At 38.4% G+C, this 25,363-nt stretch overlaps 1 protein-coding gene across 1 annotated transcript in view; it reads left to right on the forward strand.

The window, feature by feature from the left end:
• The window catches only part of LOC146132139 (myoferlin-like), a 53,872-nt gene that overhangs the window by 16,407 nt on the left and 12,102 nt on the right, over positions 1–25,363 (forward strand). The window contains exons 14-39 of the mRNA XM_083397540.1: positions 945–1,033; positions 1,478–1,510; positions 1,926–2,026; positions 2,681–2,803; positions 4,273–4,450; positions 4,885–5,009; positions 5,507–5,613; positions 7,045–7,237; positions 8,098–8,165; positions 8,297–8,384; positions 8,531–8,671; positions 9,006–9,077; positions 9,417–9,533; positions 10,560–10,728; positions 11,504–11,652; positions 12,763–12,933; positions 13,768–13,852; positions 14,460–14,561; positions 14,879–15,016; positions 15,946–16,124; positions 17,869–17,949; positions 19,223–19,372; positions 20,405–20,581; positions 21,278–21,364; positions 22,108–22,276; positions 23,190–23,263. Coding sequence (XP_083253666.1) covers positions 945–1,033; positions 1,478–1,510; positions 1,926–2,026; positions 2,681–2,803; positions 4,273–4,450; positions 4,885–5,009; positions 5,507–5,613; positions 7,045–7,237; positions 8,098–8,165; positions 8,297–8,384; positions 8,531–8,671; positions 9,006–9,077; positions 9,417–9,533; positions 10,560–10,728; positions 11,504–11,652; positions 12,763–12,933; positions 13,768–13,852; positions 14,460–14,561; positions 14,879–15,016; positions 15,946–16,124; positions 17,869–17,949; positions 19,223–19,372; positions 20,405–20,581; positions 21,278–21,364; positions 22,108–22,276; positions 23,190–23,263 — 3,166 coding nt within the window. The remainder of the gene's footprint in view (positions 1–944; positions 1,034–1,477; positions 1,511–1,925; positions 2,027–2,680; positions 2,804–4,272; positions 4,451–4,884; positions 5,010–5,506; positions 5,614–7,044; positions 7,238–8,097; positions 8,166–8,296; positions 8,385–8,530; positions 8,672–9,005; positions 9,078–9,416; positions 9,534–10,559; positions 10,729–11,503; positions 11,653–12,762; positions 12,934–13,767; positions 13,853–14,459; positions 14,562–14,878; positions 15,017–15,945; positions 16,125–17,868; positions 17,950–19,222; positions 19,373–20,404; positions 20,582–21,277; positions 21,365–22,107; positions 22,277–23,189; positions 23,264–25,363) is intronic.

Below are 25,363 nucleotides of genomic sequence, written 5' to 3' on the forward strand. Positions count from 1 at the left end.
ATAGGGCCGAACGTTTGTGTGCATAGCGAGTTTAGACGTCCTGAATTTCTGACAGGGCGTCGAAACGTCCGGGAATTTTACCAAGTTATTAATAAATGTGCTAAATTAATTCCTGAAGCCCAGTTTTAGTTAACCAAAAGTGTTTAAAACTTTACTGATTTACCATATGGGCAGGGGGCAAATCTAGTGGGCAATGTTTTTAAAATACATAAATTCAATTTTTTTTGCACATTTTAATGGAAACCATTTAGCCTAAAGGCGCCGTTAGAAAGCTATGAAAGTCGAAATGGTTTGTTTCTGTGATACCAGGCTACAGCGCAAAAGCTGTTATATTTTTTTTTACGTTTTTACCCTTCAAACAAACAAAAATATAGCTATGGACAAAAAATGTAATACACTGACTGACAAATTTTTTTGATGAAAACCATTAAGTTTTGTACCGACGTCGACCAAACCGGGGCTTCTGACTTTGGCCCACACTTTTTAGTAAAAATTACTTGCCTAATACACAACCGCAAAACGGAATTTCCTTTAACGCGCTAGCCTTCAAAGTCCAATACCCCGTGAAAATGTCGCATGGATAAAAAAAGAAAAAATATTTAAAAATTAGTTCGACTTTTGGTTAGCCGGCAGCTGAAATGTTCTCGTTTACTTTAATTTACTATTTAAGCCTGAGTTAGACTTAGGAGTCCTGAACGAATCGCAAACTTATTCAATAAGAGAATAAGTATAAAATTTACAAAAAGACAAACAAAGTACGTAGGTATGTGGTATATAGCTTTAGCTATTTAAATTTATACTTCTGGTTTATCGTCAAATATTGGTGTGACGCTAATTTTGCAAAGGCAAGTGTTTCTGCTCTAATGGTATGGTGCTGCTGCGTATTCAGTAGCGCACCTTATATAGGGAACACTGATCAGCAATTCTGTGTTGCTGTCGTACAGGGACCGTGTGGGCAGCGACGATTCGATCGGAACTGTGAACATCTACATGCCTCACATTTCATCGACTGGAGAAGACGCTAGTGGTGCCGGTACGCTGCCCTTGGCCGACTTTACGCAATGACACATGTCTTTATTTTCATTGAATTCATTTTGGTTTTGTAAAAGTTTTTTTTTTTCTTGAATCTTAAAGTACCTATCAAAGCCCATATTTATTGCAGAACATATAAAAACACTCTTTGTTTAATAAAATCAATGTAAATATTTTACTTCATAAACACTCAACTGGCACATATGGGTTAAAAACCACTGTTAGCGACAAAACTCACAATACTTTTGCAATATTCGATATGCATGCAATATTCAAACATGCCTAACACTATTTTTTATGATTTCTTCATATTTCTTTATTTTGTTTTGTTGCATTTAAACTATTGTATGCATGTGTCATTTTGATTGCAAAATTTTATGTTTGGTTTATTTTTCTTTCATCGTTTCGGTTTTGGCTCGAACAACGTTGTGTCACGCATGATCAGACGTCGACGAAGACGCCTTCGACATAATGGACGGTTGGTTTATCGCGCAACTTTTGTTTTATGTCTTAGTTTACCGTGTATTTTATATTTATTAAAGTTCATATTTAACATTTTATTTTTTATTTTCTGTTATTTATTGATTTTCACGCGCGACTCAATTTTCTATTTTTGTTCATTTAAAAGAATCCATTCAGGAAGCGCTTTTTACTGGAATTTTGTGTTTCATCCAAGCAATTAATTGAGACATTAAAGACGTTTTAAACAAACGTAAGCTAATGCGACTTAATAGTACGTAGACTTGATATATATAAATATGCCCTATACGTAATTTTTTTTATACTGTCCGCAGCCGCAAATATATAATGATGACTTTTAACTTTGGCTCAGCTTTTCGCCTGCAAGCCAATTCGTTTCGCCGCCACTTTTAACGTTAACATGTTGTTTTTAGGTTTCCCGCCCACCTTCGGGCCGACCTACGTAAACTTCTATGGATCACCTCGTGAGTTCTCGGAGATATCAGACAGCCTTGACAGTCTCAACGCCGGGAAGGTACTTAAGAGAGTTGTATTTCACTTAACTAAAGCGAATAGTTGTGGTATGTAGTTTCCTATTTACCTCATCCTGTTCTTAGGAGGAAATTCTGTTAGTACTATTTGAGTTCCGCACAGAATCACAAATGTTTTAAAAAATATCTAAAACATATTTATTCAAAAAGAGATAATCAGTTCTCCTTAAAATCCTATTTCAAATGAATTTTTATAACCTTTGTGGTTCTGTTTTGATCTTACGATACGTATAAAAATGTTGTAACAGGCTTAGATTGCAATATAAACAATAAAAATATTAACAAATTATTATCTTATGAACTACCCGAGTTGTGTTTTTTAATCGCTGTCTTATGGGCACAAATTATTTTTTCATTGTCCCGACGTGAGTGTGTGCCCCTTTTTTCATTTTGCAAATGTATTCTTTTTAAACGGAAGAGTTGCCGTTTAAACATAAGGGAAAAAGAACTGTCTTTATATTTGAAATGCAAAGATGGCCATTTTCAAATGATAAAAACGCGCATTTCCTGTTAAGTCCGAAAACAAAACCACACCTCGCACCCTTTCTTACCCTCTAACCCTCCCTTTATTAACAAGAGCATTGTAATGTAATGCTGCGTCGGAATTGACTCGCTTTTAAACTATGCCGTGTTTTTAGGGCGAGGGCTGCGCTTACCGGGGCCGGGCCATTGTCGAGTTGCTGACGTCACTGGACGAGGAGGGCCAAGAACCGAAACCGCCGCTCGCCGCCATTGAAGAAGATCGCGTAAGGACGGTCGAGGTGAGTGAAGTTGCTAAACAACCGAGTATTGGACTATTGGTCTGGATTGTCGAGAAGGAAAGTTTGAACAACAGCCGTTGGTAAAGGTTTCTTTTAGGATTTTACTTTAAATTCGATAAGGAAATTTTGTCTTCCGCAGTCCGCGGCTTTGTTTATTATTAACCGCGTCGAACTTCACTTACGTTAGCAACCGCTAATGCGTACGATAACAACTGCTAATTTCTCTACCGAAATATAACACTTTGTTCATCTATACCAGCGTTTCTTAACCTTTTTTACTTAGGGGCGCACCTAGAAACATTTGAAAACGTGGCGGCGCATCTGCGAGCGAAGGGAGCGCGAAATTTTTGAGGTGTACCGATATTTCTCTTAAATTGCTTGCATTGTTATATTATATGGGTTTTATAGTTGTTAAAAACGTATTTTTGACGGTTAAGTCTTATTCCGATTAATTTTGGAATAATTTCGACATTTTTTCCTTTCGCTCGCGGCGCACCAAGCAGCCTTCCATGGCGCAGGCGCACCGGTCGCCGCGGCGCACCGGTTGAGAAACGCTGATCTATACTGTTGCGTTTTCAACAGTTCTGATGGTGTTGATCAAAAATACGTACGTCAAAACATCGTGCTCACCGTCAAAAGCTTAAGGATGATAAGTTGGTACTATAAAATTGATTACTCAATATTTTTATTTAGGGTTCCAACAAAATCTTTGAATGATTTACCTATTGAAAAGTCTTTGCAAAACCAGATGTATTTCAAAAAGTCGAATTCTTTTATTTCCAGTTGAATTTATTTGATCTCCATGTTGAGTTATGTATCTAGAAATCGCCGTTTAAAAGACAGTGGCATTTTTTTATAACAAATATGTTTTCCAATTATTTTAAAATAATCAAGCGATCCAATTTTAGGTGTTTAAAGTCCAACAAAAGCCATTATAATGTCTTATTTTACCCTGTTATTATAAGGGTCAAAACGGGTAGCCTATTTGATTCATCTTTCTTAGAATGACCCGTCACTCATATTAAAACTTTTCGTTGAAACTTCCAGAAGCGAAAGTCGGTAGATATACCGCATAATGAAAACTGTATATTTTAGGATTTGAAACACCAATACATAAGTTCATTATTGCTGTAGACCAGTACTTCTCAGCTGTTTCTCGCTAGAGGCACCCCTCAGAAATAATAAATAGATTGCGGCACCCCTAACAGATTTTTCCGTATGTAATTCACTGAATGTCACAATAAACAGAGCTGGAACACACGCATTAACTCCACATCCAACGTAGGAAGTTATTTTCGTTCTAATCTTACACAAGTATTTGTAAGAGTTGAGCAGAAAATCAGATTCCTAAAGATTCTCAAATATCTCTCGGCACCCTTGAGCATTAGAAATGGAACCCCAGGGTGCCGCGGCACCCGGGTTGTGAACCACTGCCGTAGACGTATGTCACAAAACTGTTGTTATCGCAGAAATTCAAGAGTCGGCGTCGCTACCGGCTGGTGGTGGCCTTTTCCGGCGCGGGCCAAATTGAGAAGAACTTCGAAGGTGTCGAGTTTGAGGTTTCGATGGGAAACTACGGAAATAAGTTCGAGGCCGAAATCGGAGCTGCTGTTTCCTCTACGGAGCCACAGAATCCTGTGTTCGACGGTATGTGAAAGTGACTACTTTTTAACTTTCATGACTATACACAGCAATTTTCCTGTATGTCGCCACTCAAAATTGGTTCGCCGTTCGATTTGGTTGGGTTGCCGACTGCAGTAGTTCATGTCGTTAGATTTATTGAGATTGGATCTGAACAAAAATGCTGCGAAAATTGTGACAAATATGTAGATATGGCTCATATGGATTAAATTCAAGTTGAGTTATACCATTTGTATTATGTTTTCTCCTCGTGTCGTATTCGGTTGTAAACCGTTCAGATTTGTTTGTCCAGGGAGGAACTCAATTAATCCAGGGAGGAACCTAATTAATCTAGGGAGGAACCTAATTTACACTGTAACTGTAACAGACCTAAAAACAACTGTCCATTGTTCTGATGCCTTTGTTTTTTTCTCGTGTTAATGAAGCATTTGCCGATGCAGGTGTAAAGTATCACTTCCTGCCCTGGGCATCCAAGAAGCCGGTGATGATGGTGACGACACAATACGAAGACATCAGCTTCCGATTGTTCTCGCTCAACTTTCTGCTTCGGCTCGTCGACAAAATCGTTAGTGGAATAATTTCGTGTTTTTTTTTGATAGACATTAAGTTTATTTTTGAGCTGGCGATGTTCCCTAACTCTATTTATAAAGTATATGCTCTCTACAGCCATTTTGATTTTTTATAATGGTTACAAGTTTGTGCGTGGCAAAGCTAAATCCAGCCATTGCTTGCATGAAATCGCACGTTGACTTTTGTGGAGTAAAAGTACTCATACAATATCGATCTCAAGGAAATGTTTATGGAAAACGGGCGTCCGCGTGTTTTACATGTTAGTTACGCCCAATATTTCTCAAAATATTTTATCTTAGGTCATGAACTACAACAACAACATATAGGCTTGCGAATTTTATTCTTGAATGATATGACTGGATAAAACCTCAAGTGAACACCCTTCATTGCTCAGTTTATCCAGCAAAAGAATCTCCTAGCTTCACTCTGGCCCTTTCTTTCTTTTTAAATTTTTTTACCGTACGAACTTAAAACACGGCAAATTGCGCGCAGGTGATGGACTTGGAATGTGTGAAGCAGATGATGGAAAATAAAGAAGACGAAATCGAGATTGCTTCCGAGATCGTTGCCCTGCTCGACATGTTGATAATTGAAACCGGGTGAGATAATTGAAGAACAATAAGCGTAAAGAAGGAATAATGTACGACGAGGCATAGAAACATATCTCCGAAATGTATTCAAGCTCATTTTATTAGTGTTGTTTGTTCTCTTATTGCGCGAAATTTAGGCCTTCTAAATTGGAAACAGTGTAAAACGCGAAAGGTTTTTACCCCGGTTGACAGTTTTAAGGAAAGTTCACGCAGGTATATATTCAATATTAATAATTATGGATGCCCATTACTTTATATATTAATCCAATACCGATACTCAATATTTCGGAGAAAAGTATCGTCCAGAGACAATTTTTCCCATTTTTTTTTTATAAAGAAAGAAGTTTAGTTATCTCCGGTTGTTAACCTGTCCCTTTTTTACAAATTTACCTTTCAAGGTAGAATGGCAGTGACTGAAATTACCAGTGTTGTAAACAAGTCATTTTCAAATGACTTAAGTCCCAGTCAGTCGTTCGTAAAATAACTTAAGTCCAAGTCAAGTCTTTTTGAATAAATAACAAGTCGAGTCCCAGTCCAAGTCATCGGTTGCCCAAGTCAAGTCATAGTTAGAGCAAGTCAACTTCAAGTCCAGCCCAAAAATAAAACTTAAAATTATGAAAACCGGCAAACTCATCCGATTATTATGAGCAACTCAAGTGAAAAATAACATAAAAGCAACACACTACAAGCAAATTCTTTTATGTGCAAAGATTGGGATAAATAACGCAAATTTATAAATAATTGCTTAATTAAAACAATTTATTTTAACCCAAGTCATTTGTCCAAATTACTTAAGTCAAGTCAAGTCAATTGCCCAAAAGACTTAACTCAAGTCAAGTCATTTTGCCCAAAAGACTTAAGTCAAGTCAAGTCATTTAAAAACAGTTACTTAAGTGCACTTAAGTCAAGTCATTGACTTAAGTCATTACAACACTGGAAATTACTATAATAATTTGGTAACAGATCGGCAGCGATATCGCCCTAATATCGGCCGACTACCGATACTAGCACTTGGCATCTGGTATCGGCTCCGATCCAATATTATCGCACATTAAGAAGCGTGTTTCAAAAATTGTTGCACAAAATTGTAGTACGGGAAATATTTTGTATAATACGCAGTCTCCTAAAATTCAAAAACAATAGTTCTCCAACTATTACATTGTCAATTTAAAAGTTCCTTCTTACGTCAACCTTATGATGTTTAGAACTTTATTACAACCAACATACCTATATGTCGATGTTAAAACAATAAAAATATTACCAATAAAAAATGAAAAGCTTTCACACAACTCCGTATCAACATAGTACTTTGTTATTTCATCCTACGTCGTCTCATCGCCACTTTTAGTCACAATACCCACAATACCTATCAATGCAAAACGCATTCAGAGCCAGGTCTAAACTTGGTCTGACGCTGTTATTTCGTTCGTTTCCGAGCAGAAAGAAGCTTCCCGACCCGCGCGGGCGCACCACCTCCAACCAGCTGGACATCCGGATGCACAGCCGCCGCGAGAAGACATTCGAGCTGGTTCGACAGGAGGCACGCGACTTGCGACTCAACTGTCGCGACGCCGAGTCGGCGGTCACTTCCATCAACGACATGCTCGACAAGATACAGAACGTCGCCTACGAAGTAAAGCGTTTTTTCAAGATAAAAAGAGTTTATAAGCAGTTTAATAACTATTCAAATTTACCAGTTTAGGTTGAAATAAACGAATTCAGGTTGCGCCGTAGAACGACAGCTATTATGTTAAATCAGTGACCCCCAATCTGCTTTAGGTTAAGTCAACCTATGCATAAAATATATAGTTTTGACATGTCAAAAAAGTCAAAATTTTCAAAATTTACACGTCAGGTCAAACTTTGTTAAAATTATTTTAAGCCCAAATTTGATTAAAAACGCACAAAAACGTTTACAAAATTAAAAAGTTTTTGAAATTGTCGTTAGTTAAAATTTAATCAAAATTTTGTTTTGGATACATTCAACAACATTTTAACGGTATTATATGTTCATTAGAGCAATTTACGAAATACTTGAGCCAGCAGAATTACCCACGCAGGCCAATTTTGTCGCATTGGGTTCAGCTCGAACTTCGTTTTCGGTTCGGAAAGTTGTGTATCTCAGAGTTGGACAAATGTATTAAACAGGCATTTTTAGAGTTGTTTGTCGTTTTAAAATGACAAAAGAAAACAAGTAAGCATTTTCATGAGTTTTGCATAAACCCGAAAAAATAACTGATTTGTGTTCGACCAGTAGTCAGTAAAACATCCAAAACGTGTAGTTGACGATGCCAAGACACTAATGCAGTACTTCAAACAACAATATATTGTGTAAATCAATGTTTTTTTAATAGGTCAGAAATTTATCAAAAAAATATATTTTTAGTTCAAAATTTTCTATTTTTTAGGTCAAAAAATAATCGCCCTAGTAATCAGGTATCTTTTGTACTGTTGATAAATATCCTCGGTAACAGTAACCTATTGTTTTTTAAGCCTCAAAACAGCTTTCCTGACGTCATTATCTGGATGATATCAGGAACGAAACGAATCGCCTATGCAAGGTAAATTTGTTCACGTTCCGAACAAGAACCGTGTTAAAGATGGTATATTGATATTGTCATAGTTACTCAATAGTCACTTCATATCACCCGAAGGAATGATCATTAGGAATAACTTTAAAATCTTACCGTAGGATTCCCGCCTATGACCTCCTACATTGCCATGACAACCCAGAATACAGTGGACGGTATTGCTGCAAGCCACAGTCCGTTTTCCTCAAGGTAATTACGAATGTTCAACAAGTGATATGCATATTGCGTATTATGCTATCTGAAACACTTTTTACAAGTTTTTGTTGCACACAAATATACGCCATCATAAGTGTACCCTATTTGTTGGTGAATCTTTTCGCCTTACATTTTGCCAGTACCCGACCGCTAAGCTGAACAGTAAGAAGAAGACTCGCATCCCCTGCCAGTTGATGATCGTGGCATGGCTTGGAAGAGCCAAGGACCAGGATGACTTTGATTTCAACACCACCGGACAGATATCCGTGTACGCCGACACGGTAAGCTATCAATAAGATCACTGTGGCAAACAAGTGATGTTGACTGGACTAAGTCCGAGTCGAGGCTTTTGTGAAACAAATTAAGATATTAGGTTTGGTACTGCGATACCTAACCCTTTTAATAGTAGTCGGTTAAAAATAACCCCTTTGTTTAAAGTGCAAGGAAATTCCACTCGGGTTCAATGTGTTTGGGTCCAAACATTTATCGAACAATAGTTCTAAAATTGCTTTCTCATAATATTATTATATCTCTTTGTATTATTCGCCTCGCCAAATCTCCCCTTTGTAAATTTCCAACTTAAATATCGTCAATACTATTTCTTCTGTTTTTTAGTTCGAGGTTGAATCCAGGTTCAACATTGTAAAGGGGTGGAACTCGGACGGCTACAAGGACATCACCGGAACGGTAACTTCAAAATATGTTTTATCTTTCGCACATACAAAAATCCAACTGTCATCCGATCCGTGTTAACTAATTATCCTTAGAGAGAATTTTTCCCATTCTTAACGAGAAGCAACCTTAATTTTGGCGAACGGCTTAGCAAAGCAATATGTATTTTTAACAAGGATGCCTAATGAATTAAAATTACCAGAGGAGCTGGTTTTGATTTATATAAGGATGCCTAATTCTAAATAAAATACAACGTCGAACATTGTGCTTTCACTTTACTAATTTTTTTCTCCAAATCAAGAACTTGCATTTGGCCATCTGTTTGTTTTAGGTCAATTGTTTTTCTTTTTTCAGATGCCACTTCCAAAATCGTCCTTCAAATGTCCACCAGGATGGATTTGGGAAGGCGACTGGCACGTGACCTCCGACGTGCCTATGTTGCAAGACGAAGGCTATATTAGCTATATCGAGGTAAGCGTTTGTTTTATAATTGAAATTATTGCTACAAAGTACCCGCTTATCTTCTCTAACCTGGACAGAATCTTGGCTTTACGCTGTTTTTGCGATATTTACGCAAACGCGTACGTCACTTATGAGTGAGCTTCTCTACGAACGTGGTAAATACTGGGTCCCGACCAAAGTATGTTCCTAAAATTTTTAAAAGTGCCTGTTTGAATATTTACTCGAAATGATTTTCCTGCTTCTCAATATTTGAATTTGGGACAAAATCTTTAATCGACTCTTCTGAAATGTTACACACAAGCCAATAGTCTTCCTAAAAACGTTCATATGGCAGTTATAAACAAGGGTAAATGTGAATTCGATTGCTTCTGCACTGCAAACCCCCTTAAATTCGAACAAGATGCAACAAGGTCATATATTTCATTAGAGGTTAGATACACAAACCATAGTTTGTAAATCGTAGGATAACTGATGTCCATTTTTTAGCATTTTTGCTTGCAAAAAATATTGATATGCCAAACGATTTCGGCAAACACCACCCTTTAAAAGCAATGGTTCTCAAATATTTTCGGATTCAGGGAAACCACTATGATCAGTAGGAGGTGGCACTATATAAAGACAAATTGTATTAAATTCTCGACAAGCTTTCGCACAACCGTGCTTCATCAGGTCAAATTGTACATGTTCAATACAATTTGTCTTTATATAGTGCCACCTGATTCATCTATTTAGAATTAGACAAATACGGTTTAAGTCCATATAAGACGGCTATTAACACAGATCACTTTGGTCAAGTTTTAGTGTTGGTCACACATTCTTAACTATATGAGGCGGTTTAAGTCCACATAAGACAGTATAGGCTTCAGTGCCCCCCTATAACATTAACTTGTGTTAAGTTTTTTTTTTTTTTAACTCGGCATACGACCTAAAGCCCCAGTACCACCTGAAGTTGAAAGACTAAGACAAGTTAAGAACCACAGCTCTGAGCTTTCCTGTACCTAAAACTAGCACCAACACAATTTCCCTCGCGTATAGGAAGCGTTCGAGCATCAATATCGCTTCCCGGGCAGCGAGTGGCAAGACGAGAAGATCCTCAACAGCAGGGGTGAAGAGGTTCCCAACCGGAACTCGATCGTTTGCCAGCCTGGATGGGAATGGGAGGACGAATGGGGAACCGACACGAACCGCGCGTGTGACGAGGACGGTAAGCGGAACAACTCAGACTTGACTTTTTTGTCGTCTGTTGAGAAAAGTCGCCGATGGCCCTTTGGCGCAAGACACCAACACCAAGTCACGCAGTACGCACCCCAGAGGTTTTATAAACAACTCGCGGTGTTTTTGCGAATTTCTTTACCAACCGTCGACATTTGTTTTGTGGAAAACGTTTATTTTCTGCATTGGAATTTAAATCAGCAATGCATTTTTGTTTTTTGTTTTTATAAAAAAAGCGGTGCAAATTGTTTGTGTAAAGTCGTATTGTAATTTGTCGCGTGATTATATTTCCATAAAAGTTTCGCTTCAGCAGAAAAAAAAACGAGTCACACCGCACCACGCTAGGACCCTTGTGGAAGGCGAATTTTGGTGAATAATTTGTCAATTTTTTTTTAAGGTCATAAAAATGAAACGTCAAAATCATTATTGCGTCACTTCGTGCCGAATTTTCGTATAGGCGCCGAATATTTTCAACCCTGTTGGGTTTTTTCGCCCCCATTCGTATTAAACTGATATTTGGCGCTGCAAAGAGGGCATAGATATCATGTTGATGTAAATCCTGCTAGCACTAACAATAAATAATCAACAGCTATACTGTGTGTGCAAGTATTAGGATCGTCCACAAAGCTGTCACCATATATAGGTTGTAAATTAGCATGAATCACTAAATACGTTTTACGTTTATGTACACATAATAATATTTTCTCATCCTCTGCCCCCATTTTCCTCGTTTCTCCTGATGACACGGCTCCGATTGTTCCTCGCAGGTTGGGAGTACTGCGTGATGGTGCAGGAGGGCGAGGAAGTTGTGTGGCAGTCCTCCGAGAAGACCTTCCACGTGGGCAGGAGGAGAAGACTCATCCGGACGCGGATCTGCATGGATCAGAAGCTACAGAAGTTCTTCCTCCAGGGAGCGGTACGCTATTTTGTTGCAACAAATGTTTTGATACTTATTTAAATCTAACGTATTTAAATTTATCGCCGCTCTTTACAATTAACAGCGTTAATGGAATAATTCTCGTTACCTGTTGTGTTAAACATAATTAATATTTGACTTTCATATAAATAGTAAGAAAATGCATAGGTAAAACCTTTAAAATTGTTTTCGGCCTACTCGCGTATACCTTTATAACCCCCCGTCGACCAACAACGCTACAGATGTTACTTATAGGAGCAACTCTTTTCTTTTGGCTCTTGAAATAAAAATGCTATACAAGATTAAACACGTAAAATCATTTTTAATCAATAGGTCATATTTTTAGATATGTAAGCCGTCATCGTTGGTCTAAAAGCAGCTTCAGAAGGGCTAGATTCCAGTTGTTAACACACATATGTGTACATATGTTTCATTGAATAAATGATATGGTACTGTGAATCCCCTTCAATATGAAGTTGCTTGTACTAACAGATTGAGCAAGCATTAGCGTATGGTCGTTTCTCGACTCGTTCCCTTCTGAGCCTGCATAGCTCAGTTGGTAGAGCGACGGTCCCGGCTTGACCGGAGGTCGTGAGTTCGAACCTCACTGCAGGCCAGTTGTTTTTCTAGCCTGCTCTGCTTGCATCATTGATCGACAGATTCGGTGAGTCTGCAATGGCTTTCAGTGTACTAATGATATGTTAGCCATAATCGTTGGTCAAAAAGCAGCTTCAGAAGGGCTAGATTCCAGTTGTTAACACACATATGTGTGTACATATGTTGAATAGGTCATATTTATAAGTTTTTTTTTATAGTTTTCAGAAATATTTCTTGTTAAAGAAAATCAGGTATCGTATGCACTGGACAACAGTAGGCGAACGTTTAAAAAGTAAAATATGGTTCCTAAACGTAATTAAATACACACGAAAATACAAAGAAACTAACAACAGCAAGAATAAAAAAAAATAGTAAATCATAGACATACAACATATGTTTTTGCTATAGGCAGTGGTATTCAAAAATCCACAACATAAAAAAAAAATTAAAAAACGGACTTTTAATGTCTACTAAATTCGGTCTTTAAAACCAGTATGCGAAATTCCTCTACAGAAAGGAGTGGAGGGATCGATCGGCGACAATTGGCAGTACGCCAAAACCGCCTCGAGCCAGTTCCACGCGGCCTGCGGCTCCTTCGACATGGTCCGGCGCCGACGCTGGGTCCGCAAAATGGTGACGTCAGAGGCCAGGGGCTCGGCGGCCATCTTTAATCTCGACAAGTCGGTAAGCCACGTTTGACAGATGCCAACTGTTTGTTGAAGCAAGAACTTTCTCGATTTTGTTTGTGTTATTTTTGACGTTGCAATTCTTGAATTTTGCAAATAACGTCTTCCTTTTTAACATTTTTATTTTTTACACCAAAATTACTGTTTTTAAACCAAATAATTGTAGCAAGCAATAAACAATAAAGTTGATATTGCTAGGATGTTATTATACAATTATACATGTCTAAATTTTGTTTGTGTTGGTTTTTATCAGCATTACAACTTTAAACTATATTCTTTAAAATAGATAATTAAGTTTTCGCCAAAGCAAAACTTAAGTGTGACTTGTTTGGGAAATCGTTGTTTAATATTTGTTAACAAAACTTTCGGCAAAACTTGATTTTTGTTTTGTCTAACTGTAATGTTTCTCAGTACTACTAAAACTAGTTTTTTTTCAACCAAGTTTTTTTTGAAAAATGAGTTATACGACACTCATACGAGATTGCTGTTTTTTGTTATGCAATTGGTTTGAATAAAGGGTGCTGTAGAGTCGCAAATTTTATTTTCTTGGCTAGAGTCGGACTTACCAAACTCGCAGCGTTGGATAAAAAAACATGTTCGTTGCAATTTTTTTATTCAAGAAAGTTTCTTTTTTTTATATAAAAAACTTGTTGTATAAAAAAAAAAAAAAAAAAAAAAAAACTTAAACCCAAGTGTTTCCAATAATTTTTCGCGCTTTAAAAGTAAATTAGCCAAGACGCATAACACTGTGTCCTTGTTGTTCCTCGGTTAATCATCTTGCGAGTTCGTATTCCGTTGCAAACACAATAGTTTGTTTATCTTTCGGTTGCAGCAAAAGGAAGAATCGGGAGATCAACCTCTTTCGCCGTCTTCGCTCAAAAAGGCGCTGGGAATGTTGGAGGGAGATCTTCAAGAACGTAAGTATCACAAAGCACCACTTGTATGACCAAATAAGAACTTTAACCAACTTACTGTAACTCGGAACGGTAAAGTCATCCTAATACTTTAATTCGAAGCAGTGGTCTCCAGCTTATAGTTTGCGACCCAGTGTTGGGTCACGAAAAGGCCTTTAAAACGGTCGCAATCACTAACCAATTTCTGCAGTTTGAATGATATCAATGCGCTTAGGGTGTAAAGGGCGCAATGAGTATACTAAAAATGTTAAAACAAAATTTGTGTTTTATCTGTTCACTTTAAATTCATGTGTTAATTCATAATTTGGTACACATATGTTGGCAAAGTTTCCTGAAGCATAATAATCAATCACTCGTGTTATTTAGTTCAAGCATTACTTATTGAAATAACAAACTGGGTCGTATGTAAATGCTGCTTTTATTTTATTTAAAAAAAAAAAAATAAATAAATAAAAAAGTTGGATACCACTGCTTTAAAATAACAAAAGTTCGACCAAATAGTTAATTAGCATTTGCAGAAAACAAACTAAATTAAGTAATATTGGTGCGTTTTGAATCCTCACCAGATTCGAATTTGAAGATTTAATTTTGCAATGTTTATTTGTGATAGCGATGGCAATCGAAGATGGAATGAAACTCGAGCAACTGCGTGAGAAGGATGACGGGAAAATGAAGATGTTCAAAAAGAAGGAAAAGGGAGGCGATTCTGATGGTAAACATACTTAGTGGTATGAGTTTGGTACATCCGGAATCCGCAGTTATCTCGTCGCGATGCCACCCAGTAAAACAAAAGTTGCCGTTTTAACTATAAAAAACGCGTTAAAGATACTTGTTTTCATGCCAGCAAAAAAACTGAAAAACCACTAGGAAAATATAAAAGTGTTTTATTTTAATATTTTACCTGAATTAGGGCATCTTGGGGGCCTTTTAGATATAGACTCTTTCTCAAGTTTTCTGGTACAAAATATTTCACAGACACTCTCAGTTAGAATAAACTGCGACGAATGTCATGAAAAACTTCTTGCGCAGGCAAAAAGAAGAAGAAAGTGCCGAAGATGCCGTCCCCAAAAATCTACATGATGTTCGAACACGTTTCCAAGCTTCATCTGCGCGCTTACATCTACCAAGGCAGGGACTTGCTGCCCATGGACCAGGACAACTTTTCCGGTACGTTGCGTAAAACCTATGGAGAAAAGTTGATAGAAAAATAAAACATTTTGTATAACGACTATACCAAAAGCCATCGCAGATAAGACGAACTGTCGATTAATGGTTCAAGCAAGGCAGGCTAGAAAAAGATACTATTGTCTGCAGTGAGGTTCGAACCCACAAACCCCGGCCATACCTGTACCTTCGCTCTACCAACTAAGCTGCACAGGTTCAGAGAGGATCGACAACCTTGACGCCAATGCTTTCTACATTCTGTGTAGAAAACTGTTAGTACAAGGAAGTTTATATTGAAGGGGTTTTACAGTACCATATCGTTCAATGAAAAATACACACATCTATGTGCTGGAATGTAGCAAGCATTGGCGTCTTGGTTGTTTCTCGAGTCTGTGTTGTTCAGTTGGTAGAGCGACGGTCTCGGTGTGGCCGGAGTTCGTGAGTTCGAACCTCACTACAGCTTTGTGTTTTTGTAGCCTACTTTGCTTACATCATTGATCGACAGATTCGGTTAGTCTACGAAGACTTCTGGTGTCTAAAAGCGGCTACAGAAGAGCTGTCGATCACAGTTGTTTTATCTGTTCGACTGTGTACTACTGCAGTATCGGTCTAGTGCACAACTTTGTCATTCTACTAAAAGTCGAAGTTTTTAAACTTTTAATTAAACAGAAAACACTCATTTTTGCTTAGTTTAGCTCGAAACAATAAATAGTAACTTTTCATTCACTAAATTTATTTAAATGGAAAATTACTGTTGTTAATGAAGTCAAATTACTTATTTTAGGCCGCTTTATTTACAACCAATCAAATGTAACCTTTCCACTTTCGGTATACTTCTTTCTAATCTAACCCCATAAACGCCCCGATAAAAATCTTAAAGTTTCTTCAGTAAAATAAATGGATCAAAAATGTCGCTCGTTTTCGCATCGCAGACCCGGTGGTGATCATGTCGTTCCTCAACTACTGCCGACGCACTGACGTAATCCACCACACGCTGAACCCGGTCTGGGACCAGACCCTCATGCTGGACATCAACTTCTACGGCGACCTCAACTATCTGCAGAAGTTCTGCCCGGACGTATTGCTCGAGGTCTACGACAAGGACGAACTGGTAAAACGCGCTTAATTGCTGCTGCTGCTGTTGTAAAGGGTATAATACTGGAGTTTCTCTTTTTGCGGTATTTAAGCCAGCTTTTCAAATGACGTTATTTTGAGATAGGTTAACTAGGCGGAGACAGGTTTGCGAGAATAACCTTGAAACTTGTGTTCGCCAATTTTTGTGGTCAATGCTGTCTATGTAGTCAGTAAGCACCGGCGATTGTATGTGTTAGCAAAACGAAAACTATTGAAGGGTATGTGCGTGAATTATACAAACAAACATTTTCTTATGTAATATTTGACAAGGTTGCGCTTAATTATTTTTTGTCACTTGAAATTAATATTTTTGAAGTGGTTTTAGATTTTCTAGGTTTTATATGGCTTTAACAAAACATTACTATTGCGATTTCTCATTATTTGTTAAAAACACTATTTTTCGACAGTGTAAAATTTTACCAAAAAAAATACTTTTTTCTCGAAGTATTGGATCGCTTGAATTTTCTAGTCCCACTTGTATACGCATAAAGGTTTTAAGTGACATAACACAATCCAGGTAATTTTGTTTCTGAGCTAGAAACTGCAGAGTTTATGATGTGCGTGCAAACAGTTAGACTTACCCGCCTTTTTGCGATTTTACCATTGCCAAGTTTTTATCCTAAGACATGTGAGAGTAAAAGTTATATTTTTGCATCCGCCCTTCGGCCCAAACCCGCAGCTTCCAAGCGCGCAAATCAACCGAAAGTGCAAGGAGATCATGTCCTACCGACGGGCGTCACGCGATTCGGCGCAGCCCCGGCGGAAAGGGGTCTTCCGCTCGAAAAAGTCCGACTCCGCGCCGTCACCAAACAATGACGTCATATCTACCGGCTCCATTTCGTCCGGCGACGAAGTGAGCGCTCCGACTGCGCAAAATCCGCTGCTACAACTCAGCCCAAAACAGCGCCGAAGCCTCGGCGGGAATTCGACCCTCAAAGTCCCGCAGAAGTCCCAGGCGCGTCGGCATTCGATTGCGGTGCCGCTGCCAGGTTTCGCTTCGCCGAAGAAGTCCCGTAAATCCGGCAACGGCTCGGTTCGTCACTGTTTGTCTGTTGCTTGGGGCTGCTGATAGCTGACACCTTCAGAAATTGTGCTTGGAAATTTTTGAGACGCGTGGCTGTTGCATTCTAATATATTTTGGTGGCTGACAAAAACGAAATCCTGCTAACATGTTTGGCAAATGGCTGAGAATATGTTTTTAAGCGGAAAAACTGCCAAATTGACTTAACACGGTAATAACATTTCTTTGCACCTCCTTGACAAGCGAAGAGTGTATAACTTTTCTTCCGATTTATGCCGATAAGTGGGCATAAATCGATTTCTTTCTGTCCTGCACACTCATATACCTTAAATTAAATTTCTAAAATGCAGTTTTGACCCCAAAAATACGGTGTCAAATAGATTTTATTAAAAGCTGACCTGCTTCTGAGGCAAATTTGGGATGTTTCTTTCCTGTGTTCTTTGTTGCGTTAAGTTTAACGACCTAACAGTCAAATTGTCATTGCAGTCATCAGTTTCTTGCAGTTGTTCGGCTGAAACACTGCAGCGCTTTATCACCCTTTCCAAACCTCGCTTCTCAGTCGTTCGATGTTTTTGTGCTAAACGGCAGCAAGCGTTATGAAAGGCAGCTTGAACTTTTTGCCTTATTCAGAATGCCATACTTTGCTGAGCAAACCTTATGGCAGGCAAGACAGCATTCTAAACTTCCTTTTTAAAATCAGATCCCATTTAGCATCGGGAACAAGACGCCAACAAAGCAACCGAAAAAGCACCACTCAGATCAATCGAAGAAACCCGTCTCAGTAAACAAAATATTCTTTTGGGTCTTGAATGTTGTTTGCATTGGTGTTTCAGTTTTATTTTTATCCGAAACAAACCGACCGGCGTTGTTTCATTCAGAAAACTGCGGGACTGTGATTGGCCGCCGTTCTTCAAGCTTGGCATGCTGCCCTTTTATTTCCTATTTTGTCCAGAAAATTGAACAACTGAAATGGAATCAGCAAAACCCTGTTAAAACATTTTGTCAATACGTAGCCGAAAACAAAATTTTCAGTACTAAGCCAATCACAAGTATGTTATGACTTCAATTTTTGTTATCAATAGAATCTTACTGTAGCTAAAACAGAGACAAAAGTGATAATACTAAACTTGTAAATTGCTATGGTCTTTCTGCTCAGGATGACACTCAAACCAGTGAATTGTATTCATTTTCAGCAAAAGTATTTGCAATATACAGGAATATTTTTCTTAAAATATTTCACTTTATTTCTGTTTCGGACAAACTTTCGATGCGAAAGCTTTGTCGTAACATTACACAAGGGCGATGTTATTTTTTGTTTTTGCCTGTTGATGTTTTGTTTAGGTTAATTGGAATTGAGGTAAGCTTTGTTGGGTGCAGCTATGTTGGTTTTATTAACATTTTATTATTTGTGTGGACTAACTTGCACGGCAGTGATGTGTATTGCACCTGGTGGTCCTAATCGACTAAAACTAAAGTTTGTTCGCATGTGTGGTGTTTACCTAACCAAACCTAAATCATAACACATTTGGACGTTTTTTGACGGAATGCTAGGTTTCTTTTGGTGAAAGCACGCTCGTGTACAGTTCTAATGTGTGATACATTTTTACAAATGTTGCATTCATATTTATTGTATATACACTGTAATAGGGATTTGGTACCGGGTTAATTATGAGAAAATGTCACGATTGATAAGTATGCTTACTTGAAAAAGAAATTAAAAATTTTCCATACCGAAGTTAAGTAACAATGTTTCAACAGTTGATATCAGTTTTTGTTCGTTATTAGTATGGTAGGAAAGTCAATGTCAGATAAATCAGATGGTTTCGTCTGTTCTACGTAACCCACTTTTAAAAAATAATTAAAACTTTTATAAATTGTATGGGCCTGTTTCATGGGTGATAAAGGTCACTAACTAGGGACAGATTTTCCTAACCGATAAACCCTGCAAACCTCACATTTTCGACCATCCCAAACCCACACAAGCGCGCCGCTGCCAGCACGGTCGCTCGGTTGACCTGATGAACTTTCACCTCTTAACCTCTGACCTCGCGCAGGGCAACCTGGAGTTCATGGGTCGAACCTGGGGCAAGCCGGTGCTAAAGTTCGACGGCACTGAGACGGAGAAGCCCAAGCTACAGTGGCTCGACGTTAAGAAGGGCGACCAACATGGAGGCTGCATCCTCGCCTCGTTTGAGCTCTTTCTCGTAAGTTTAACCTCTATTGTAACGTGGCCGACGCCTCGCGTAAGGTCGCGTTGTGGTGACTAAGGTCCTGTGGTCTAGTTTGTATGTCTTATTCCGATGCCAAGAGTTGTTAAAAAAATATGCCGACACTTTATATTAGCTTAAAGCCGCCCTCCAATTCGTGTTCAATCATTAATTTACCTAAATCTAATAAACAGGTTATATTAAGGCTTTGCTAACCATAGAATGGGATTATAAATCTTATGGGATCGTAAGGCAATGAACTAATAAATTCATCTTTTTGAAATTCAACCTCGAGGTTTTGGATCAAATTGCGTGATATCGGAGAACATCGTATCGGGAATATTAGGTTCCCTTATTTTTTCAGCCAATATTTATTGTGATCCAACCCAGTGTTTTCCACCTTAAAATAATTTTTTGTTTGATAACCCAGAAAAAACATAACCCTTGGACTTTAAATGCTAACCATTTTGCTTATTTGAATATAGGAATCGTAGGTGATCTTAAATTCAAAAGTACAAAAGTTAATATGCATGCTTCTGTTTGTAAAACCAATCAAAGCAGCAGGCATCATTAAACACGAAAAGCAAAGTCAGCACAGCTATTTCTCAGCGGCAGAAGCCGTACTGTCTTCCCAGTAAACCAACATAAAATGTTCACCCTTCTTTATTTTTTTATTTTATTTTTTATTTTATTTTTTATTTTTGCTAACTAAAATAAAGCAAAGAAAGTAAAAGCAAAGTAAAAGGTGAAGGGGTAGTGGCTTCTTATTCCCATTGGCCGAAAAGGAGGCCGGGAATGTCTGTAATGTCAGTAATGGTTCAGGCCCTCCTCCGGACAACCATTCCCAAAGGGAGATGGTGCCGCCACAGGGAGGTAGGGCCCGAGTTATAACTGCGCACTGGCAGAAGGTAAACTTTTCGGCTTTTTGTTTTGGTGTAGGTAATGGGTAATCTAAATATAGTGTCAGTATTGGTAATAATTTTAATATTTTTACTGGCCAAAAAAAGGGTAAAATGTTCACCCTCGCAGAAACACGAACAAATGGAGATACCTGTGGTTCCCCCGAAGCGCGGCGACGGCTACATGGTGCCGTTCGGTATCCGGCCGGTGCTACAGCGTACCGGGCTCGAGTTCATGCTGTGGGGAGTGCGTAACATGGAACCCTTTCAACTGCTCAGCGTCAACTCGCCCAGCATCCTTATACAGGTTCGTTTTGGCAGCTTTTGCGCGCATTTTTTACTCAGCATATACAGCAGTGGTTTCTAAAGTATGGGAGTGAAACGCCATAAAAAACCGTTCAATATTGTTTGCTAAGAAATCACTTAATTCACTAAAAACTAACATATTTTGTACTAATTTCCCGTGTCTTGGGTCAAGGGCCAAGAGGTGTTCGCATAACTCAAATATTAGTCGCAAAATTTGGAAACCACATACAGAAATACTGGGATTTTTTATTGAGTTGTGTTTTAGTGCATGTAGCAATTTTCATAACCGATATATCATCGCAAAGTTGTCAGATAATTCAATAACAGTTTAGTTTTCAAGGCAACTTTACTACACAGCAGGACTTCTCAACAAAAAGTCCATATTTTTTCTAAAATAATATGTTAGTTTCTCAGTTTTTACTGTTTAAGTTGTGTTCAAGAATCAATACAACACAACACTTACCATTTGTTTGGTTACTGGTCAATTAAGCGAGAGCATTTAGGCATTTTATTTATAGCTAAAACTGAGTTATCTGAAGTGGTCCACGAAAGAAATAAAGCAACTTTGTCTTTTACAAGTGTCCAAGCTAAATAAATCTATGCACTGTAGCTCATCCCACGATGTTATCATAAAGCCTGTTTATTTCTCGTATTTATATCTTCTGCATTGGGAAGTTGTTTTTGTTATTTCGCACAGGTTGGAGATGTTGAGTACAGGACTAAGATCATTAAAAATCTCAAGAAGAACCCCAACTTTTCCGAACCTGTCTGCTTTATTCCTACGGTGAGATTTGCAACTCGCTGTGATAACGGCGTAACTTTAATTTTCAGACTTTTGCAGCCCAGGAGTTTTTACATCTTCGTAAAAATCAATGACTCAACTCAAGTAAAATTAATTTTATCTGTTTTTAAAATGATGGTGAATTTCTTTACTTTGCCTGTGTCTTCCGAAAAAGTCAGGATTCCAACCGAAAAAGTTGATGATTTCAAGTTTATTGCTATTCGACATGTTAACATCTAGTTATCTAAAAGCTGTAAATAGCTCGTTTGCTTGACCTCCAGTTGTTTCAGTTTCTAGTTATCAAATCCTGATTTGATTGACACGTGACGATACTTCCTATTTTATTTAGACACTCGATATTTTGTAAAAAAAACTACGGCCGTCCGATCCTAAGCCAAACTTCGTAATTACTATAGTGTAATAATCGAAATTTGAAAATATGAAACGTTCAAACGTACTGATTTCCAGCTAATTAAGGCACAAATTGCATTAGCCGTATAACATTAGTTACGACCGATTATAGAATTATTATTATGCGAGAAATGCACTATGCAAGCTTTAAAACTCTAGCTTGGATTACAAACCATTGCTGAAACGGCATTGGTATACACGTGCAACTTTAAGATCTGACAAAAATCGATACTACCACTTGGTATCCGATAGCTGGACCAAACCTTTAATTCAGGACCTTATTTTTCACCTACATCTTAATACTAATATCAGCGTAATTCCTTCTATCCGCCCAGCAACTACCGGTGGAGCGCCTCTACTTCCCGCCGATCGTGATCCGCGTCAAGGACAACCGCAAGTTCGGCAGACGACCCACGGTCGGTCAGCACATCATAACCGACGTGTCCGAGTACCAGGTCGAGCCGCTGGAGCCAAAGAAGGAAGAGCCGCCCGACGAGGGATACGGTGAGTTTTTAAGGCCTTTGGTCAGCTTGTTTTAAGCAGTGATTCTCTAATATTTTATGGAAGCATACTTCCTGCTTTTTTGTTCCTGTGCACTACAAGCAAAAAATTAAGTCTAAAACCCCGAGTAAAAAAAACCCCGAGTGTTTGAAGTCAGGTGTGCTTATAGTTCTAATGTTTGTTTACGTCAGGGGTGCTTTAAAAAAAAATTTTTTTTTAAATGGATGCCTAAAATATTTTGTTGGTTTTCTTGGACCAAGAGATGACGTCATATAACAAATATACTTTAAGATTCTGCTGTTTTTAGTACAACTTCTGCGCAAATATGCAACTGAAGTCGAGTTTAAATGAGATTTAATGAGAGGCAAAGCGCTTTTTAAAGAATCTATTTTCTTTAAAAAATTCAGTACAGTTTTTTAAAATAATACACAAAAAACCCTGGTTTAAAGGAATATTTACGTTCCGATTTTGAAATAAATTACTATGCTTAACGAAGTCGGTAAAACACAAAATAGGTCAAAATACACTCGGTAAACACCGAGTAGGCGCAGAAAGACAATTCCAGAACATATATTAGGTCGATACTGCAAAGAGACAATAACTTGCGACAGTCGCTTTTTTACACCTCTACTATATTTTTCGAATGTTTTTTGCTATACCAAATTTAAATAGAAAATTTGCATTTCGTATCTTAGGTTTCAGATGTCTGCCAGCATTTTGAATGATATTTTATTAGCTCGTATAAGCTTACAGTATTTTGTTAAAACTAATGACTTATATGACAATGCCCCAGATTGACATTGACTTAATATTAAAAAAAATACTTGCTGACACGCGTTTCGTTTTAAAGTGAACTATTTACAACCCTGTCGTTTTAACTACCACATTTATACACTCTTCGTCTGTCATCTTGCAGATGAGCCTATGATAAGCGATGTCGCTATTGAGGTCGACAAACCGAAACCGGATAAAAAGAACAGGCTGAAAACGGTAAGATATGTTAAAATAATGATTAAAAAAAATTCTTGTAAAAGTAAAAAGTTAAAATGATACGCGTACAGTTTGTCTTGTTATATAAGACGATGATTTTACAGCACCGATGTAATTTGTGACGCAACACTGCATGTGCTGTCTAAGCGATCTAGATCTGCCCAACGCCAGAATAATTAGCTTAAATTTATTTTATTCAAATCTTTTAAGCTATTTATACATAAGCAAACAGTGTTTAAGATACGGCTTTAAACGCTGCCACATTGCTCACCCTATAAAGGCTGACTTTTGCATACTCTAAAAGTTTTGCCCGACCATGGACTAAACTGTTGCCTTCGCCGGCTTGTTTTTCAACTATATAGTTCTATGACAAGCTCGTCAAAAAGCCTCCGCCCACGGTTCGTATTTAGACCTATACACCTCGGTTTGCTTGCCCTATCATAATTGCCTGTATCGCTCCCATCAAAACTCACCCATCGCGCGCTCCGCCATTTCACGTTCATTTTATTTCGCTGTCATCATCCAACGCTTTGACACGAAAAACAGCCGGGCGACGGCAGCTCGGCAAACGGCGGAATCGCGCCAGACCAAGCCACCGAAACCTCGCCTCTCCTGGCCGCCGAAGAAACGCAAGCGGCAGCCAGCGACGATCAGCAGCAACGACTGACCGTAACCCAGCACGAAGACGAGATAACGGTTACCGAAAAGGTCACAGAAGAGGTCACTGTGAGTCGGCAAGTCAACGGCAAGGCTGTGGTCGCGCACGTCGAGGAGTCGGCCACTGTTACAGTCCAGGTGGAAGACCCGGACGGAGGCGCCGTGGTCGCTCCTGAGGATGCTGATAAGAAGTCTTCTAAAAAGTCCTCCAAGCCAGGCACGCCCGGCGGCCTGCCCAGCTTCTCGCTGACCAAGCTCGGCGACGCGATCAAGGCCAAACTGGCCGATCTGGTCACCGTCGAGGAAGAGGTGACGTCACATGCGACCCTTTGACCTCCCCCCCCCACGCATGTTGCCGTCATGCCCGAGTGGTTTGCGCATGTCACGTGTGTCTGTATTGACCTGGATTTTTGCGCCCGCCTAGCTCGATCGAACGTTCTCGAAAATGCAAAGCATTTTCGCGCACGCTGTGTTTGATTGTCTTTTATTTTTATTTTTCATTCTGTGCTTGAGTTCGTCATCTAAATTACCATTTTGTAATGTTGCGATCGTTGCTTGAGTTTTACTTTTGTTTTTATCATTTTTACGTGGCTTGCTGTTTTTTAAACTGTTGTTGTAATGCTTTGTATTGTTTGGAATTTCTGTCCGATTACGAAGATTTTGCCAAAAAATATGTTGTAGTGTGTTGTTGCTATTCGGAATGGGACATAATAAATACCCGTATAATATATGCGGACTCTGCAAAAGTGAAAAAAATATTCATTTATAGCCAAACAATTTTTTTTTTAACTTTTATATTCAAAAGAATATTCATGAGAATTAAAAATTTGCAGAAATTGCTAAAAGCAAAAAAGCATTTTTCAATTGTTTCTTCTGTATTAAGCATATACGTGCCTCAATTTATATCGCGTAATCGTAAATCAATTTGCGCAGAACTCGTAAGCCGGGTACTCATCGGGTTGTTCCATTCCCAATTTGATTTGTTGTGCTCCTTGTTTTTAGAATAAAGTGCTCGTTTTTTTGCAAAGTTTCAGAGCACATGACGGCCAAGCGTCTGTTATCCTGCTCGTATGGCAAAATTTGCTGTTTAAAGAAATATAACGACTGCTGTTTTAACGGTATATGCAAAGCTCACATTATAAAAATTTAAACGATTTTCACATTGATTTGAGGACGCGAATTACTGCAATGCTTATCTGTGATGTTAGAATGCATTGCCTTGCAATACATTTCAGAGAAACTCTATCGCTCAACAAAATATTTATTTAAATTAAATTACTGTCCTTCGACTGAGAACGCCAAACGCAAAATTGATAAAAAAAATAACCTCCCATTGGTAATTAAATAGTAAAGTGCAGCAAATTGCCTCCCTGGCGATATTCTGCGTGTGAACAAGCCCCCTCCCCCCAAAAAAATCACACAGGATCGCTGACCCCCCCTGTG

The sequence above is a fragment of the Ascidiella aspersa genome, chromosome 9 (assembly GCF_963924565.1).
Source record: "Ascidiella aspersa chromosome 9, kaAscAspe10.2, whole genome shotgun sequence".
NCBI lineage: Eukaryota > Metazoa > Chordata > Ascidiacea > Phlebobranchia > Ascidiidae > Ascidiella > Ascidiella aspersa.